We start from the raw sequence: 18,322 nt of genomic DNA, 5'->3' as shown, positions 1-18,322 counted from the left end.
GTTTTTGTTTACATTTTAGATACTGTATGTACATGCTATTTGTCTATTTGACACAAAATATATGAAATATTTTGACAGAATTTTGAAAATTGCATTATCAAAGTGCCATGATGTGCTCAATTAAAAAACAAAAACACCCATTTTGCACTTTTTTGTCATTTCCAATGGCTAGTAATGAAAAATATGACTCCAGTTATTGCAATTACTTGTAACTGTTGTACAGCATGTTGGCTGCGCCCCGAACAAATTTCATGGCTCTGGGAGTTATATTTCTGAAAATACTCAAACTTATAAAAATGACTTCTCATCTAAGATGTTTATTTAGGGTGGGAAAATTACAAAGTTCTCAAAATTCAGCGAAAATATTTTACAGTATTAACACAATAGTTAATTTGGTGTCATATGACATGACACAAAAAATTGTAAACGTAAACTAAAACATGTATTCGACATGGAATGACCCATAGATAATTTTCCCTTTTATAATATTTTTGAGCATCTATTGGCAGAGCCTACAGTAGGTGATGTCAGTCCATCCACCCACCCACCCACCACTTCTGTGAGGAGCAAGATATCACAACAACTACTGGGCAGGTGACAGTGAAATTTGGTAGATATTTACAAATTCCACAGAATGATCATATTTTTGTTTTCTCCTTGACTTTTTATTTTAGTGTCATTGCAAATATAACTAACAAACGTTGCAGCCGCTGGGGGCTGCTGTTGGGGCTATTAAGTCTCAGTCTTGCTTTCTTTTATTCAAAATTGTTGCCACTAAACAGGTGACTGTTTAGCTGTGTAACTGTGCAGTAAGATCATTTGAATGAAAGTATGCCATTGGATAAGATGGAAAAAATCAATACAGCAGACCGGATTCTTTGTTGCAGCGTGCTGGTTTAGCTGGTGTCTCCAAGAATGGCCAGTACGGAGCTGGCCTGTGAGGCCAGTTTACTGCTGCTATGATCTGTCAGTTTACTGAGGCTTTCCTTCATATTCACAGAGTTCAACTGCTCCTTCATCACACCTAGAGCAGAAGAGGACAGAAAGAAGAACAAACAGGAAAATGAGCAGACAAGGCCCAGCGTGCTCTCTGATCTCTCTGTGTGTGTCAGTGTTGGATGCACGTGTGGATTGTGTGTCTTTGTGTAACTTTTCCACCTGTCTTTTAAAATGAGGAACATAAAATGAGCTACTTCTTCCAACAGAAGAAAAATAAACAGGATCAATCGATTTAATGCATTAGTTCAACACGCAGCGGCTCAAAACTCTTGTAGCACGTTTTCCTCTGCTGGACTTAATGTGGCACACAGCTCAGACCTCACAGCTGACGACTGAAGCTCAATCCTTCTAATGATCACTGGATGCTGGCTCCAAAGAGACATCAACTGGACTGAAATCTGTGTAAAATCTCATCCTTAAGATACAAACAGAAATTTTGGTGTCTCAGTAGTTCATCTAAATATGATATTTGTGAGCATTTTACATATCATAGCTTCATTATTGAGGTTTAAAGAGGTAAAGTATGGTGTCTGCTGGTACCACATCACATTAACACATTTTTTTCCTGCCATTTATTTTGGCTGATGAGACCACTTCTCGAAGTAGAGACCAAGGCTAGCTGGCACAAACTTGCACACCCTGTTTGGGCCTCTGTGGTGCTAGAAAAAAACATCTAGAAGTGTTGTTTCTTACAGTCCAAGCTTTCAGCAAGATGAAAAATCTGCAGTGAGTCATCCTACTTAAGTCACTTCACTTAATCAATGTGCCCTACCTGCTGACGGACCACAGGTATTCTTTGATAGTTTGTGATTCTGCGCTCAAAGCTGAAGGGTATATGAAGGTTTATGTGCCACTGCAAAGCACAAAACACTGCATATTGCACAGATGTTTTGGGCTTGGATCCAGGTCCACTGACCCTCCCTCAAGTTTTTCTCACAGTCGGCAGCAACATCTTGAAATTTGGATCAGAATTTCTATGAATGTGTTGTAAAATCAAACACATACCAGAGTTAGCCAGGCTACAGATGAGACCTAAAGCGCTGAACTTGACTTCGACCGCCCCCACAGGATCCTCCAACATCTTCTTCAGCATGGGCAACAGCTCCGCATCTCTAAACGTATCATTCATTGACTCTGTAGGGTACATACACACCCACAAACACACATAAACATATAGGTAAACATGCATTCCTTAATGTACATGATTTCATTCAAAATTCGTCCGCCTGTTAACTCTCAGTCTTCTTGTCTCCCCCTTTGTATGTGGATCTACAATCATCTTGAAGCTTCATTAAGCTACTCTCCTGCTGCCTCCGTGTTCTCAGTTTGTTGTTGCAGTGTTTTTCTGTTTTCACGATACTATACAAATACTCTGCTTCTTTCATTTTGTATGACAGCAGTTGAACATGCAGCCCACTGAGTGTTTAATAGTGTTTATTTTTTGTCCTGGGCTAATAATCAACCTGGGTTTGTTTGAGGTGCAGCAGTCCAACCACGATGGTGTGGATTACTTCTCACACACAGCAGCTCAGATTTCTTCCTCTTTATGTCTACATCAGTTGGAATCAAACAACTTACAAACAACATTTTTTTGTTGCTAAAATGCGTATTAACATCAGTTGGCTCTTAAGAATTGCATTGCTTGGAGTATTGAAAGCTTAACACATTGCACATTGTTGCACTTATTTTACATGCTTCTTAAAAAAGTCTTATGTAATCTTATTTTTGCAAGAAAGAAAAATAAGAAAAACCTCCAAACAAAGTCAATATATAATTTACAACCACGATTCCAAAAAAGTTAGGAAGGTGTGTAAAACCCAGATAAACCTGAATGTGATAATCAGCTAATCCTATTTGACATATAGTCAACTGAAAACAGTACAAGTCAATGTAATGTTTTACCTCCTCAGCTTCATTTTTGTAAAGATATGATTATTCAGAATTTGATGTAGCAACATGTTTCAAACATGTTTGGGACAGGAGCAACAAAAGAGCGCTCCAAAAACACCTGTTTGGATCATTCCACAGGTAAACAGGTGGATTGGTAACAGGTGATAGCATCATGATTGGGTATAAAAGGAGCATCCTGGAAAGGCTCAGTTGTTCACAGCGAGGATGGAGCGAGGTTCACTGCTTTGTGAACACATGATTGGATAAAGGAGATAAATACATGGACTGAGGAACCCTTTGTTAAACTGTTGTTAAACACAGTTTGTTTGGAAAGCAGTGAATTCTGTTTTTCATTTTACACTGCATCTGTTTTGGAGCCTTTCTGGAATTGGGGTTGTAGTATATTGCATAAGAATGCAAAAACTATTGCAAGGGACTGAGCACATTAACAGTCAAGGCTGTGCTGCTTTGACATGAGGAGTCAGTAGAGTAACATCAGGGCCGTATTTATCAATCATCTCAGAGTGGTAAAATCAGTCCTAACCGGCCAGCAGTTCTGAGTGATGTATTTCTGGTCCTACTCCTTTGGGACTTAGAGGAGCAGCAGAGCTGGACAGAGGGTAGATGCTTCTCGACCTTGCTGAGAGTTCAGTTTAGTTTCAGTTAAAGTTTGTAGGAAAGATTCTGAAATGCATGATAAAATCAGGGCCAGAGCCTTTATATAATCCCCAGAATAGCTTTACCAATGTCAATGGCAGATGCTATCGCCAGGGAAACCAGGGCCTCGTTCTGCATGATGACATGTTCACTTGTTGCCATGGAGATAAGGTGCCGAACCCCAGCTGCTTTGGCTACAGCACTGACAACTTCCTGTCAGAGAGAGGAAATCAGCCCATTACAGATATATTCAGTGTGTGAGAACATGTGTGTATAGCTGTCAGTGTTGGGCAAGTTCTTTTCAAAACGTAATATATATGTAATATATTGCATATGACTAATGACTATTGCTATTATAGCCTCTACAAAACCTGGTCCCTATGACAATGTTAGCTTACCTGACGGTTGGACGGGAATTTTGCTGACAAGCAAAAGACCTATTTTTCCTACTTGTGTGTCTCATGCAACAGATTTGCTCAGATTTTACGCATTTCATCTACGTCGACTCAAAACCACGAGGTTGATGCCTAATGCCAAGGCACTATAATAACAATGCATAGAATTATCCATAATTAGTAATAAAAATCCATAAACTGCCGCTGTCTGGACAGAGACAGCAGCACACACACCTCTTTTAAACCAAGTTTTCTGGAAGCTGGAGCCGCAGTGATTGCCCAGTTTTCCCATCATGCTGTGCAGCAAGGAGTAGTTTTGTTACCCACTGAACACTCAACAGGTGGCAGTAAGCCGTAATGTCATAAACTAATTGTAATATTATTACGAAGATCTTATCAGTAACTTTTTCAATGACTTTATGGAGAATTGCAAAAAGATAATATACAGTATTACTGTAATGTGTTATCCCAAACACTGACTGTCATTAGGTTAAACTCCAGTGGACTGGGTATGAATGCCAGAAGAAACTTCTGCTGCCGTTCAGGAGAGAATAAAGTGACTCACGGGGCTGCGGCTGTGTCTGATGAGGGCAGCCAACAGGCGACTGGCTTCTCCTCTGACTCCTGCATGGTCTTTGGCTTCACACCACTCCATGACCCGAGCCAGCAGCACAGCATCTCTCCCCAGCACCAAGGCTGCCTCCTCTGACACACACAGCATAGCAGAGAAGAGCAAAATACATTTCCAGAACGTTAACAGGAGAGGTGTGAGTCTACCGCTCTAGTCAAAAATGTTAATGGATGAAGGCCCCTGCAACAAAAACAGTTTGCACTGGACAGAAGACAAAAACCCTGGAAACTTGTGATGCCATTTTTCATAACTTTCTGGCATTTTACAGACTAAATGATTCATCGCTAAGGCAAAGAGAGCCACAGACAGTCAAAGGGTTTATATTCTGGCAACCTGCCGATGAAAGTTTCACTATTCTTCATGGCCTAGTTTGGTGTGATGACTGAACTAATATGACTTAAGATAAAAAAAGGAAAAAGGGGGAAACACATCTGAGACTACTGTTTACTCCTAAATACTGATGCAATTAGTTTCATGCATGAATATTGAAAAGCTTTAAACTAACACTTCTGCTCACCCTGTCCATCCACCATCATGCGTAATGTACCCAGCAGTTTGAACTGAACTGGTGGCATGTCAGAGCGCAGCAGCGTCTTTATCCTCTCAGTCACGCCGTCCTCCAGCATCCGCACTTTATTGGTGGCTAGAAGACACAGACATCATACTGACGCACTTCCTGTGTGTCTCAATGTAAGTGGTGTCTGTGTTTGCTTGTACTGCTCTATATGGTTTACAAATGCAAAACATTTTAGCACCCTTGTCATTTTAAATAAAACAAAATAATAAATTTTCATAATTCTCTATAAGCCTATTACAGTAACAGTTGCAGTGATTTCTCCTGAATTATCCATGTAAAGTATTTTTTCCCACATCTGCCTATAGAAGGGTTTTTGAAGATGACTCAGTGAGTGCTCTTCTCTGTCCTTTTAAAGGTAAGGCTCAGTGTTAAACTTTCAACACATGGCCTTGGTGTTTGGTCAGTGGAACCATATTTCTGCTGCTTTGTTTTAATCGGTACCAGGAATGGCCAGGTTTCTGAGCGCGCTCAGTCCAGCATGTTGAACAGACACATCTCCTTCGTCGACATGCTGCTCCAACAAGGTGAGGATGTGAGGGACCACACCGAGGTCCAGCATCTTCACGCAGTTACTGTCTGACAAAACACAGCAGGCCAACAAACACACCTTCAGAACCAGATTACTGTATTACAACATTACATACAATTCTGCAGACTTGGTGAAAATGCTCTCTGGCTTCATCACGATGAGTGACACCTGTCATGCTTGTAAGAGAAGTACTGTATATTTTGAGGTGTATTTTCTTTATTGACTCACCGTTCCTGGCAAAGTTGGCGATGGCCAGGGCTCCGGACAGCTGCAGCTGCGTGTTGGGGCTCTGCAGCCAGGACAGAACATCCTGATACACCAGACCTGATCCCTCACCAAAACACTTCTGCATAGACTCATCTGAGACACACACACAGTCGTGTTTCCATCACTCTTGGAGACATTACACAGACATACATTCATTTCCTTGAGAATTAGTCTAACCTTGCCTAAACCTAACCTTACCCCAATCTTAAGCCTAGTCTTCACCTTAAAATGTAATGATTGACATTATGAGGACTTGCATTGTGTCCTAAGGAAGGCAAGTCCCTACACTGTGACTGTGTTAACAGATTTATGTCCCCACAACATCAGTGATACATGGCCACAAACACACACACACACAAAACAGCTCATTCCAGTGCTGACCTTACCATCCCTGTTTAATACCATATGGTCATCTTAAGATGATTGTCTGCATATTATTGAGGTAAACAAATCACAAACAGCACTGGTGCAACAAGTCAGAGATTTCTATTTTTTAGACACACAGCACATACAGAGCACATAGAGACATAATGGTACATCCTCTGCCTGTGACACTGCCACCCAGAAAGGTCACACATAGTATACAGCACAACATTCAGTAAACTGTGGCCTATCAGAGCTGAATATGTAAATTACATACAGAGGATCTTCAGACCTGTCACACCACATTCAGCACATTCATTTAGGAGTGTGGGCCAATTTCAGAGACTTAACAGAAAGTTTGACCAGCTGAACGAGGTAAAAGAGAGACAGAATGAAAGGCAAATAAGACAAAATAAATGGATACCTACACTCACACAAAGCTGTTGTATACAAAAACACATTCAGTTTGCACTTGCATAACTCACCTCCTAAAAGCAGGGACACTATGAGGTTGGAGGCGATTTTGATGCTGCAGAGGTCGTGGGGGTCAGAACCTCCCTGCAGACCCCGAATCATCTCTGACAAAGCTTCTGGTACATCTGACTCTGCAAACTGCAGCTTCAGCGTATCTGGTGGTGAAGTACAACTTGGTAAGCTTTACTATCAACCTTTGTATTGATATATTTTACCTTTATTACAACAGTTTTCCAACACAATTCCAAAACACACATCACTGAAAACGAAAATGAAAACGTGGGTTTTGAGTTTTATGTAGTACATTTCATGTTGGAAAATCAACATTATGCCAGTAGAGGGTTACAATCGCTCTATCTCCTAGTTTGTGATGATACAACCACAGAACCCCTGAGTCACATTCACTTGTGTGGGTCTGTCTTCTGGAACAGGTCTTGTGGTGGTGGTGTTTGCTTCTCTGTGACTGTATAGTGAGTCTGGCCATGGCTAAACGGTCCATTCTCCTCTAAGTCCCCTCCTTTGTTTACCCTAATCAGACACAAACAGCCTTGCAGCTGCACTGCGACCAGTGGCTGCCTGTGATTCATTATTAGCTACTGCTGGATGTGTGGTCGTGTCTCTGTGTCTGCACTTGGGTTCACCACTTATCTCTTAACTTTACTGTGACACAGTGCATATTATGGAAAAGCAATATGCAAAGTGTTTCTGGTAAATGTAGGCTATTAGCTGCCACCCATCAACCCACCAGGATCCCAGTTTATAACACTGCGCATCACATTTCGCTTACATTTTCGCTGTTCTGTGAATTCTGTGAATTTTTTTATTCTCTCACTTTCCTGCTCTTGTTTTACAAGATTTTTTTTACTTCTTTGTGTCTGTGTCTAGAACCACAGGCTTTGCCTTTGTGTTGTTTTTTTTACTACAGAGGTGTGTGTTATATACCGCCTTTAGATTGAAATCATAGAATGTGGTCTCTGTGTGAATTTTTTCTTGATTTTTATGCCTGTCATCCAAAATGTGACAAAGAATTGGTCTCAAAGTTCAAATACATGATGCAAAAATCATATAAAATTCCAGTACTTCCATAAAGCAGTCCTGCTCAGTGATTTATAACCTATTTATAATAAGCATGTTCTTTGGAAGGCTGAGGCTGGTCTGTCTTGTCCAAATCATCCTTTGCTCATGGACTGTAAGCTACTTCCATCTGGTCGCCGCTTTGGGGTTCCAGCTGTAAGGACTAAAAGGACTAAAGACTTGGCTGTAGACTGAATTTCTCACATAGGAGACACACATGGGAAAATCTCTGATGGCTCATCATAAAGACTTTCATAAACCAATCATGAGAGGTTTAAAAATGGATCTAAGATGAAATTTCAAGTCATGCTTGATGAAACCAGAGATTCAAGTCCTCCCTTTCCAGCATCCTTGCTGAAGCACACTGCAGGTCTTACCGCTCTCGCCCAGTGAGCTCAGTATTTCCAGGATGACATGTCGGCGTTCAGCATCTGGCGCCCGTTTCAGCTGAAACGTCAGCACGTCTGCAACGTCCAGCTCTGCCAGGGCATCCCGCGCAGAGTCTGCAAACACAGGGGTCTTATCGACAGTGTTGGTGATAACTAATGATCCTGACTACCAGTTTGAGTCATCATACATCTGACCTCTACAGCTAATTCAACACAGCAGTCTTTTGAAGTGATGAATTTCCCCTCTCCTCTCAATAAAGGCTTCACTTTTCACATCGGCTTTCTTCTTTTGGGACAAGCTTTGGTCCCTTTATCCTGCTGATAGTGCTGCATAAGCTCTGGCTCATTGTTTTACATCTACAAAAAAAAGAGTTTGGCGAAGAATGACTTTAGTCTGCATTTGTTCATTCTTCAAACTAATTTCTCTTATCACTGTTCACAACCAGTTTAAAAATGACACAGTATTAGACGTTGTGTGCATTTACTGTACCTTGGTACCTGTGAGAATTTCAGAGTCTGTGTTTTACATGAGTGATGAAGTAAAACCAGTAGAGCATATGGAGAACATGTAAACACAACACAGAATTAAAAGGGCAACCAGCCTGTAGCTGTGAAGAAAATGTCCAAATACTGAAATAATGGGATTTAAATCACAGCTAATTAATAGTCAACCACAATGAAAAATATAGTTATGAAATATTCACCCATATCAGCCAGGTTACAGAGGGCCAGCAGGCAGACGTTGACCAGGGGGTCGTTCTCTGGATACTCTCTTATTATGCACAACAGTCTGGGGATCACACCACTCTGGACCAACTGGTCCTGTTGGTATGCTGGGAGGGAGGTCAGACAGAGAGAATGGAAGTGATCAAGGATAAACTGACACATATAAATGCAGTGTTTTATTATTTTGTTGCTTGTTTTTAGCTTTGTATTAGGTGTGTATGCATTTGTGTCTCAAAAAGTCCTTAAACTTTAAGGTTTTCGTTTCAACATCATGTCTCACTGGTTTACTTTTATAAGATTTAGATTTAGATTTGTTTGTCCTTTACAAGGATAATTGTTTCCACTACAGATACATACATGGATCCACCACCAGCACATTCACAAACGCTACATGCACAAACACACAAACTCGAGGCACATTACAGCTTTAATCTGGCAGAGGAGACAAATCCCCTCTCCTAATCAGATAACTGATGAGGAAATGTTAAGCCCATATCACATTTAATTTAGCAATATTAAAAAGTAATTTTACATTTGAGAATTGCAAGCCATATACAAACTAGCTATTTAAATGTGAAGACTGATTTACTGTCTCTCTCTCTCTGTAGCCTTCAAATGAGGCTCTGCCACTGTTCATCAGCTGTGAAGCTGCTGACTGACCCAACATTGTCTGATCCACTCACAGTTGTCAAAGCAGATGCGTCCGATGGCCCTGCCAGTATTCAGCAGCATCTCCTCGTTATTGCTGTTCAGATGGGGAACCAGCACCTTCACCAGGCCTGCTTCAATGCACGGCTCCCTGACTGCAGCTGCACCGCACGTACACACACACACACACACGCACACGCACACACACACACACACACACACACACACACACACACAAGGATGAAATTTTACTTCTTTAACCTTTGAAGTAAATGTGACCACACCCAGCAGTGATGTAGCATGATGCTACAGATCCATGCTATGTCACTGGAAAAAGGCATGGAAAAAGCATATTGTTACCACAAGATCTGTCAGCAAGCCAGATACACTGGGTGTAGTTGCAGTTAGCAGGTACAGTTTCAGTTGCCGTTAGCCACTAGCGTAGAATTTAGAAGTATCTGATGATGGCACCCAGAATAGTATTAAAAAAAGATACTGCGGCAGACAGCAATGGATGGTAAAAGACCAATTTCGACACAACACACAACAAAAACACATGGCATCAGAATAATTCTACACACAATGGCCTTAAGTTACTTGAAAGATGAAAAAATCCCCCACTATACTGTGACATGTTTTCATATAGAGTATACATAGAGTTACAATTAATATTCTGAAAGCCAAGTACAGTATATAATGTTGAATTAATCAAACCCTAAATATGGCTTGTGTTGTTCATCATCATGCATTCCAGCATGGATAAGAAGTCTTTAAAGTGCTCAGAAAAATGAAAATTTGAACATTTACAATTCCATAACTCCGTCTGTTGAAGATGACCATATGATGTGACTGAAGGCAGGCCAGCTACACTGGTCTAAAATATTCTAAAAAATCATTTTCCTGCTCTATTTTATCATTTGTAGCTCAAACAAATCTTATCTTGTTTTAGACTTTCCAAAAACATAACGTCTGATAACAGTTGTAGCATATCCTACCTTCACGAGCCATCTCTGCCACCACCAGAGCCACCTGGCAGTTCAGGCTGTTTTTACCGCGCAGGGCCTGAGCCAGTGTGGGCAGAATCCCACTTCTTGTGATCTCAACAGCAGCATCTTTCTCTGTGGGCACACGAATCCACTTGTTCAGAATCAAAACAGTGGCAGAATATCCAATCACAGAATATACTAGAAATATGTGAAGCTAGTTTGGCTAATGGTTTTTAATTTACCCGTCGAACAGTGTGTGACTCAGACTGAGGACCTTCTTTCCACTACCACCACCAGAACTTCACGTGACAGTTGTGCAACCTTTACCTTGAATATTCAATTTGCACACAGACCCCAGCATAATGTAAAGCACCCTTCAGACATGCATCTTAAAACATAAATGTGATGGCAACTTTACATGTTGGTCACATATATGAAAGACGACCCAAGTTTCTTTTAAAGTTCCTCTCCTGGCATGGATTAAGCCCCTAAAAACTCATACCGGTTCTTCAAAGTCACGTCTTAAGTTTTTTCCATGCCTTAAAATGGCTTAACTGTAACTTTACACCTTTGACTTCATCCAGTCGGCACGGATCTATGAATATTCAAATACTGCGCCGCTCGCCTGCAGCTGAGCATGCCTGCTCACCAGACTCTGCTCATCAAACATACAAACCTCTGCTTGTTTTCTGTTTTGCTAGCTTCTGTTGCAAAGAATGATACAGGCATGGGTACAGAGGTACGCATGAGTGACCAAAATGCATAATATCAGCCACTGAACTATATATGTCTATAGAATAGACAATGTTGTGAACAGGATCTCTGGGTGGGCAATAGTTTGCACTGTGAAACTGCAAATAGCACTAATCCAACACTTGCCAACCGCCATAAAACCTACAGGAGGAAGAAGACAGCAATAACTGTTAATGGTCATCAATACACATTTCTTGTCAACACGCATTTTTTGTCAGCCAACAGCCATTAAGCAGTTACTTTGACGTTGCTACAAAAAATATCAAACTGAATCCAAGCGGCAGAAAAGACTTTTCTCTGACAAGTGGCTTCAAGATGTGCCAAGGTTTGAAGTTAACAATGAGTGCATGAAAAGACAAACCAGAGATGGGTGGAAGGTAGGTCTCTCTCTCGTGTGTGTGTGTGTGTGTGCGTGCGAGCATGCGCAGGTGTTTTACGTGACTTACTCTTTTCCAGCAGAGCAGCCAGCACTGCGTCCAAATGCGGTTTCAGCTCCTCCTCGATCAGCTCTGTACTCACACTGATAGCCTTTAGTGCCTCGCTCAGGGAGTCTGCAACACACACACACCACCAACTATCAACAACAATAAAAGTGAAGAATTCAAGCTTCAACTCTGAGTCAAAACACCTCCACGGTTGATAAGCTGGACAGTCGCTGTGTTTGTCATTGACACTCGACTACTGGCCCGATCCTGGAAGAGCACTTCCTTCAGTAAAATCAATGGCCAGCCTTAGCCAAGTGTTTTAATCGCCTTACCTTAACACTACCTTAACCATGATTTATTTGCCATAACCACAATCTTTCCTTAACCTAAATGATAACTTAGCTGCCATGGGCAGGAACAGAAAGCAAGAATATTCTTAATGAAACTGGGCTTTCGTTGAATTGTCCAATGTCCTGAGACAGCTTCAGTATTTCTTCCACTGCTTGCATGGAATATAGCTCAGGCATAAACCTTAGGTGCTACTACACCCCTAACCCTAACCCTAACAATACAATGCATTACATACAAAGACACACACACACACACACACACACACACACAGTCGTACTTCTATCCTTGTGAGGACACTCATTGATATAATACATTCCCTTGCCCCTTACCCCAACCTTAATCATCACAACTAAATACCTAAACCCAACCCTTACTGTAATCCTAACCTAAACCTAGTTCTGAGGAGGTGGAGCAGTTGTCTGCTTATCAGAAGGTCCGTGGTTCAGTCCCTGGCCTTGGCAGTCTACATGTTGAAGATTCTGAAGCCCAAGTTGCATTGTGTGTGACGGTTAATGCTCATAATGAGCAGGTAGTACGAATGTGTGTGTGTGAATGGGTGAATGCAGACTTGTGTTGTAGAAAGCTGGATAAAAAACTGTCTATTTACCAAGAAACCAAGTATAAACCCTCAAACAGCCAAACTGTCCACTCTTTCCATGTCCTCACTCCCATGGGCCAAAACTCAACCGGGTTCTCAGAAAGATAGCTGTTCAAGTAGACACACACACACACACACACACACACACACACACACACATAGTGAGGAGAGACCTGCAGATGGTAATCACCTCAGCTAATCCCTTTTAAGTCGAATGAAAATAGCCTGAGTGGAGGGGGATATCAGGCTGATAGCTACACAGCCTAATATGTCAGGATCTAACCCTCACGTCCTTTTGTGTGTGTGTGTGTGTGTGTGTGCCAATGTTCATCTGTCCATGTGCCTCCATGTGTGTTTGACAAGACAGCAGGTGAGCAGTTCACTAATCAGTCCCACAGAGTGTTGCGAGGGAGACCCCAGGGTGCTTATTACAGATGCTTCATAGCAGATGTACTTACTTTAACATATATTTACGCAGGAAGTCAAAAATAAATCCCATCCCATTTGGTGTTTTCTTGTGCTTAGACTGTGTCAGAGAGATTTTGATGATCACTGTTTTGTAATGCTGCATGTTTATGATGCTGCCTATATAGATTCATGCCTCAGACCAGCAAGACAAATAAGCCTGGTCTCATTCCAGAGCGGCTAAAGACAACGCTTTGTCCTGCCCCTCGCCGATGCACTGGGCTTTCTACTAACTCCACTGTAAACCCATTTGTGGCAAAATGAGATGTTCAGATCAAGGTGAGACCGTGTAAAGAGCAAGGAAGTCCACACAATAAGGTGGGGTGGATGGATGGGTCAGACAAGCATACAACTTTCAGCCAGGAGACCGGGTTCAAAAGTGAAACCAAAAATGAACAATCGTTTCCTTTATCTCAAAAAATAGTTCTGGTGTCTAAACTAAACTAAACTAAACTGCGACTGTTTCACAACATTAACCATGTGATAGGCAGGAAGGATTTGTGCGTCGCTGGGATGAGAACATGTTGGATGGCTGGAGCAGTTGCTCTGGTCGAATACTGCCACAGGAGCCATGACAACTAACTCCAATGTGAACCGGTCCATGAGTAGGTTGGAATAACAGTCAGTAGCACATTCAAACAAGGCTGGGTTGTTGAGCCGTGGTGTGTCTTAAGCTTGTGATGCAGAGCAGCCTCTGACCTCTGAGCTAAGCAGTGCACACTTACTGGCCAGTGAGACAAACAGCTCGGGATCCTGGGATTGTCTAGTCTGAGTGTGTCATTGGGGAGTGGTGGAACTGGGCGCCTTGCACCAAAAAAGTTGAAAATCTATAAAGCAATTGTAGAAGAACTATTCAGAACAAAACGGTGATTGAAACTGTGTCCAATGTACATTAACCAGGTAAAGGATGTTCATTCTGCATCTTGAAGTCACAACCTTAGACACTAAGGGGGAGTCATTATATTGTTGAGTGAGAGACTATGGATGGCTTCACCGGGATGCATGCAAAGGCAGATCCAAACTATTGTCAGAAATTCAGTTATCAGGACACAATATATAGAATTTGTGTACTTCATCCAGACAACTTAAAGATATCTGTCATTTCTTTTAACTTTTACTTACTAATTCATTGCTCCACAAGTGACAAACTGATGTTTAAAGATGCAGTATTTCCAAATGACTGTAGTAGTTTACATGAGGATAGAATTCAAAATACTTAGAGATAGAGATATCATTTTGAAAACCACTGCACTACATCTGCCATGACATCTAAATTTTGTCATTTTGTCAAGAACACTGGAGATGCATTATCACAGCATCTGTATCACAGTAATACATCTTGATGCACTGTGGGCTCAATTCTTGAAAATTCAGAACTCTGACTGGATCGTTTGTAGAGGACAGTGTAGTGATTTTGTCAATTGAGCCAAAAATGTGGGAGGAATTAGATTTAATTAGTTTTACAGAGTGATGGACATAATCCCTGTCAGCTCAAAGCATCCAGACATTTCTGCATATGGAGCCTACATTTTGCTGAGAGTTGCAGACGTAGCACATCGAAGAAAATTGTTGTGAACTGTGAAGTTTTCAACTTCAGATGGTTTCTGCAGCTCCACCATCAGGATTATTAGCACACAATGTCATCTGAGGAAGTTCAGCATAGGACTGGACCTATGTGCAAAGTTTAGTTTATTTTCATGTATGGGATGGTGGATCTCCTGGTAGTAGTACTACCTGTAGTACAAGTAATAACAACAACAATAATAATGATAATAATAATAATAATAATGATAATAATAACATTAACAATAACAACAACACATGGTGGGGCAGCTGAGCAGTCCAGCCCCCTTGGCGAAAATGTAAGACCATTTTTATATTATTATTATATGAAGTTTTATACAAATGGATGATTGTCTATCAAAAGAAAATAGAAAAAAATATTTGAAGTCATTCTCTCAGTTAAATGGAAACTTTGTGTAGGTTCCTTTTCAGGATTCATGTTAGCAGTATCTACATTTCCCACTGTATGCTGACATCTCCTTTGAGACTTGCACTTGACCTAATAATAAGTGAAATAAATGTAAAATAAAAATAAAAATAAATGTTTCACAATATTGTACTGTGGAGAACTGCTTAATTTCTGCCAGCAATGCAAAGTCATTCTGTTTTTTATAGCTCTAATTGAATGAAATGTGTCATAGGCATGCCAGAATCCACCTCAGGGCAGTACCACACTTCATGTTCCCCCACAAAACGCTCGAAATAGTACGTCATGGGGATGACTAGGCCCCCCACACAGCCACGTTTTCACCTACTGGTTGCACTCAGGAGACACTCGTGGGGAGGCACTGGTCTGTCAGAGTTCTGCTGCACTAGTTGACACTAGTGTTCATCTGTGTCATTTTTTGAGGCCATGCTTTGTGTTATTTTTGAATGTCATTGTATCGCACTGTTGTTGCTGTTGTCTACCAACACATATTCTACATAAAAATGAAGTCCAGAACAAGAACTGCATTTAAACTGTATTCCATTTCGGACTGATATCCCTTTCTGTGCACCACCTTAGTCACTCCAACTAACCACCCTCTCTCTCCAATCTGTAAAGCTTGGACTTCTAAGGTGGACAGTAGTGATCTTCCACCACTACAAACACCAGCTTCAGGTAGGATTGTAAGATGGACAAGAGGTGACTTCAAGTGACAAGCGACAGTGGTGAAAGATGGAATGATATGTGATTTTTACCACAAACAGCTGTTACACACACACAAACATAATATGGATTTAATGGTCCCTTTAGCCCAATTGAGATGAACTGTAAGATAATAATGTTTGGTTTTGTTTAATCAGGTCTGACATCTTAATGCCTAGATAGTGACTGTATTGAACAGTTCTCTGTCATTTCTTATCCTGTTTTGAACGCTGACTAATGGCTCACATTATGCTCCCTGTATGTACAAGAAGGGATCCATATATTTCAAAGAGTGTAAATGTCTCTGCCCACATGCTTGAATGCATCCTTTACACTAGCACAGATGTAGAGTTTCTGAGAACAAGCATTGCGACAGTGAGGGAGGTTGTGATAATGTACCTCTTAATAAAGAGGCAAAAGTGGAGACAGTGGTCCCAAAATGAATTCTGTTGAGAAATGAAAATGAATGCATAGTGCGGAGAGAGGCTCCATCAGTATCTGTTCAGGTGTCTAACATTGAGCATAAATGAGATTAAGCCCTTCCCGGCCTTTAACCTTTTTCAAATGATAAAAAAAGTAAACACTAGAAATGAAGAATGTGTGATCATCTTAGCTCTCATACAGTTAAAGCAGGAAATGCTTCAGATCATTCAGTGTTGTGTTCGCCATTTGAGTTCAGTGAGTTTACTCAAGTAATATTTTTTTTATTAGGATTTTTCATGTCCTTTGCACTCATCTTGAAATCATTTTTGACTTTTTAGTTTTTGTTGTCTTTTTAGGACTGCACTGCAACATATAGAGATATTGCAGCTGATTGGAGAGAGAGGCTGAGAGGAAGAGGACAGGAGGAAGAATGGAACAGCGGCAGATGAAAAATCATTTCTACGAGTGTGAAATGAAATGAGGCATTGCTATTCTATGTTCTATAAGTATTTAACTCTGTTTCATCTACAGATATGCTGTAAAGTTATATATTCCATAGTACATGAAATCATTTTGTTAGTAAACATTCTGAAAGTTTGAATTGATTCTGATGTCATTTACTTTTTGAAAATATTTATGAATGAAAATGATATGAGCCAAAACATGAATTAAATGAAATCAATGAAAATAAGTCAATAATATAAGCAAATGACCGATTTTGTGTTGCACTAATGTTGTCTGTGTGATTAATTAATGTAACATTGTCCCAATACATAAAAATCAAGTAAAATCTAACCCCAGGCACCAGATAAAAGACGAATCACAACTGATTCAGTGTCAGTCATGACTGAAAATCTGATGTTTATCCAACAATCCAACATCAAACATGAGCAGACAGTTTCAATGTCAGGCATCAGTGTAGCGTCAATAGATCTGCCTGACAATATGTCACTGCTGATGAAATGTACCATCTAGCTATCGATCGATCGATCTAATCCCTCATACACACATTCACACACATGTTCATATTCTCTGATGTGTGATGGCTATCATCACATAACCACTGGAATAACAAGCTGGTATTATGCGTCACAATTCGTATGAAAATCCCACACACACGTACATACACGCGCGCACACGCACACGGGGGGATGTTAAATATGTAGCTACTCACCGGTGTCTGTCATGGCTGCTGGTCGGCAGGCGGTCTGCTGGCTGGCCCACTGCCTCTGTCTGTTAGCACTGTACGTGTGTGTGCGTGCGTGCGTGCGTGCGTGCGTGTGTGTGTGGCTAGCAGGGGAGCTACCCTCCCTTCTCCCGGTCAGGTGTACCCCAACTCTGTCTCTCACTCCGTCTGTTTTTTCCTTCTCTCTGTCGCTCCCTCAATCCCATTATCCAGCTCTCCTCCTTCCCTCCCTCCCTCTATATAAATCTCTCTCTCTCTCCACCTTCCATCACCTCACTGCGCGTGCGTTCTCTGCCTGCACCTTCTCTCTCTCTCTCTGTCTCTCTCTCTCTCTCTGTCTCTCTCTCTCTCTCTCTCTCTCTCTCTAAAGAAAATTCAAATAAGCTTTATTGTTCAGACAAAGGTATGTCAAAGCTTCTACTTTGCATAACATGTTAACAGATAAAAAAAATTGAGAAAACTGTAAAGGTCTTTTTAAATATAATATACAAATATTTAGATATAATGTACAAATAAATATTCTGATCATTTTTTCTCACTCATTTTCAAGAAATCTTTCATATCACTGGAAAAACATAAAAGCCTCTGTCACAAACAGGCTTGGGGATTGGGACAGGGAAGGAGTCACTTAAAGAGTAATTTATTAAAACTGAGGTTAACACAAATCAGAAATAATGAGGTGTAGAAATCAGTGATACCAACAATGCAAGCAGCGTACGGATGCGTGAAATGTGTCCTGTGGAGGTGTTGTGGTACAGCTGATCCCAGGTGGATGCCGGCTTAGGAAAAGAGAGACAGTGAACATACTGGTTTTTATAGCTTAA

At 41.0% G+C, this 18,322-nt stretch overlaps 1 protein-coding gene across 1 annotated transcript; it reads right to left on the bottom strand.

Annotated features, from left to right (window-relative positions):
- Window positions 1-596: 596 nt before the first annotated feature.
- si:dkey-191g9.5 (rap1 GTPase-GDP dissociation stimulator 1) lies at window positions 597-17,636 on the bottom strand. The gene is made up of 14 exons (XM_041947855.1): window positions 17,487-17,636; window positions 11,805-11,909; window positions 10,615-10,737; window positions 9,655-9,780; window positions 8,950-9,078; window positions 8,234-8,359; window positions 6,794-6,937; window positions 5,907-6,038; window positions 5,591-5,725; window positions 5,090-5,215; window positions 4,507-4,646; window positions 3,633-3,759; window positions 2,005-2,133; window positions 597-1,024 (listed from the first exon to the last, which is right to left on the bottom strand). Exons 1-14 carry the CDS (start codon window positions 17,497-17,499, stop codon window positions 897-899), a joined length of 1,683 nt encoding a protein of 560 aa, XP_041803789.1. The 5' UTR covers window positions 17,500-17,636; the 3' UTR covers window positions 597-896.
- Between the last annotated feature and the right edge of the window lie 686 nt (window positions 17,637-18,322).

The sequence above is a fragment of the Chelmon rostratus genome, chromosome 11, assembly GCF_017976325.1.
Source record: "Chelmon rostratus isolate fCheRos1 chromosome 11, fCheRos1.pri, whole genome shotgun sequence".
Lineage (NCBI taxonomy): Eukaryota > Metazoa > Chordata > Actinopteri > Chaetodontiformes > Chaetodontidae > Chelmon > Chelmon rostratus.
The sequence above is the reverse complement of the archived record's forward strand: the minus strand, read 5'-3'. Positions and strand labels throughout refer to the sequence as shown.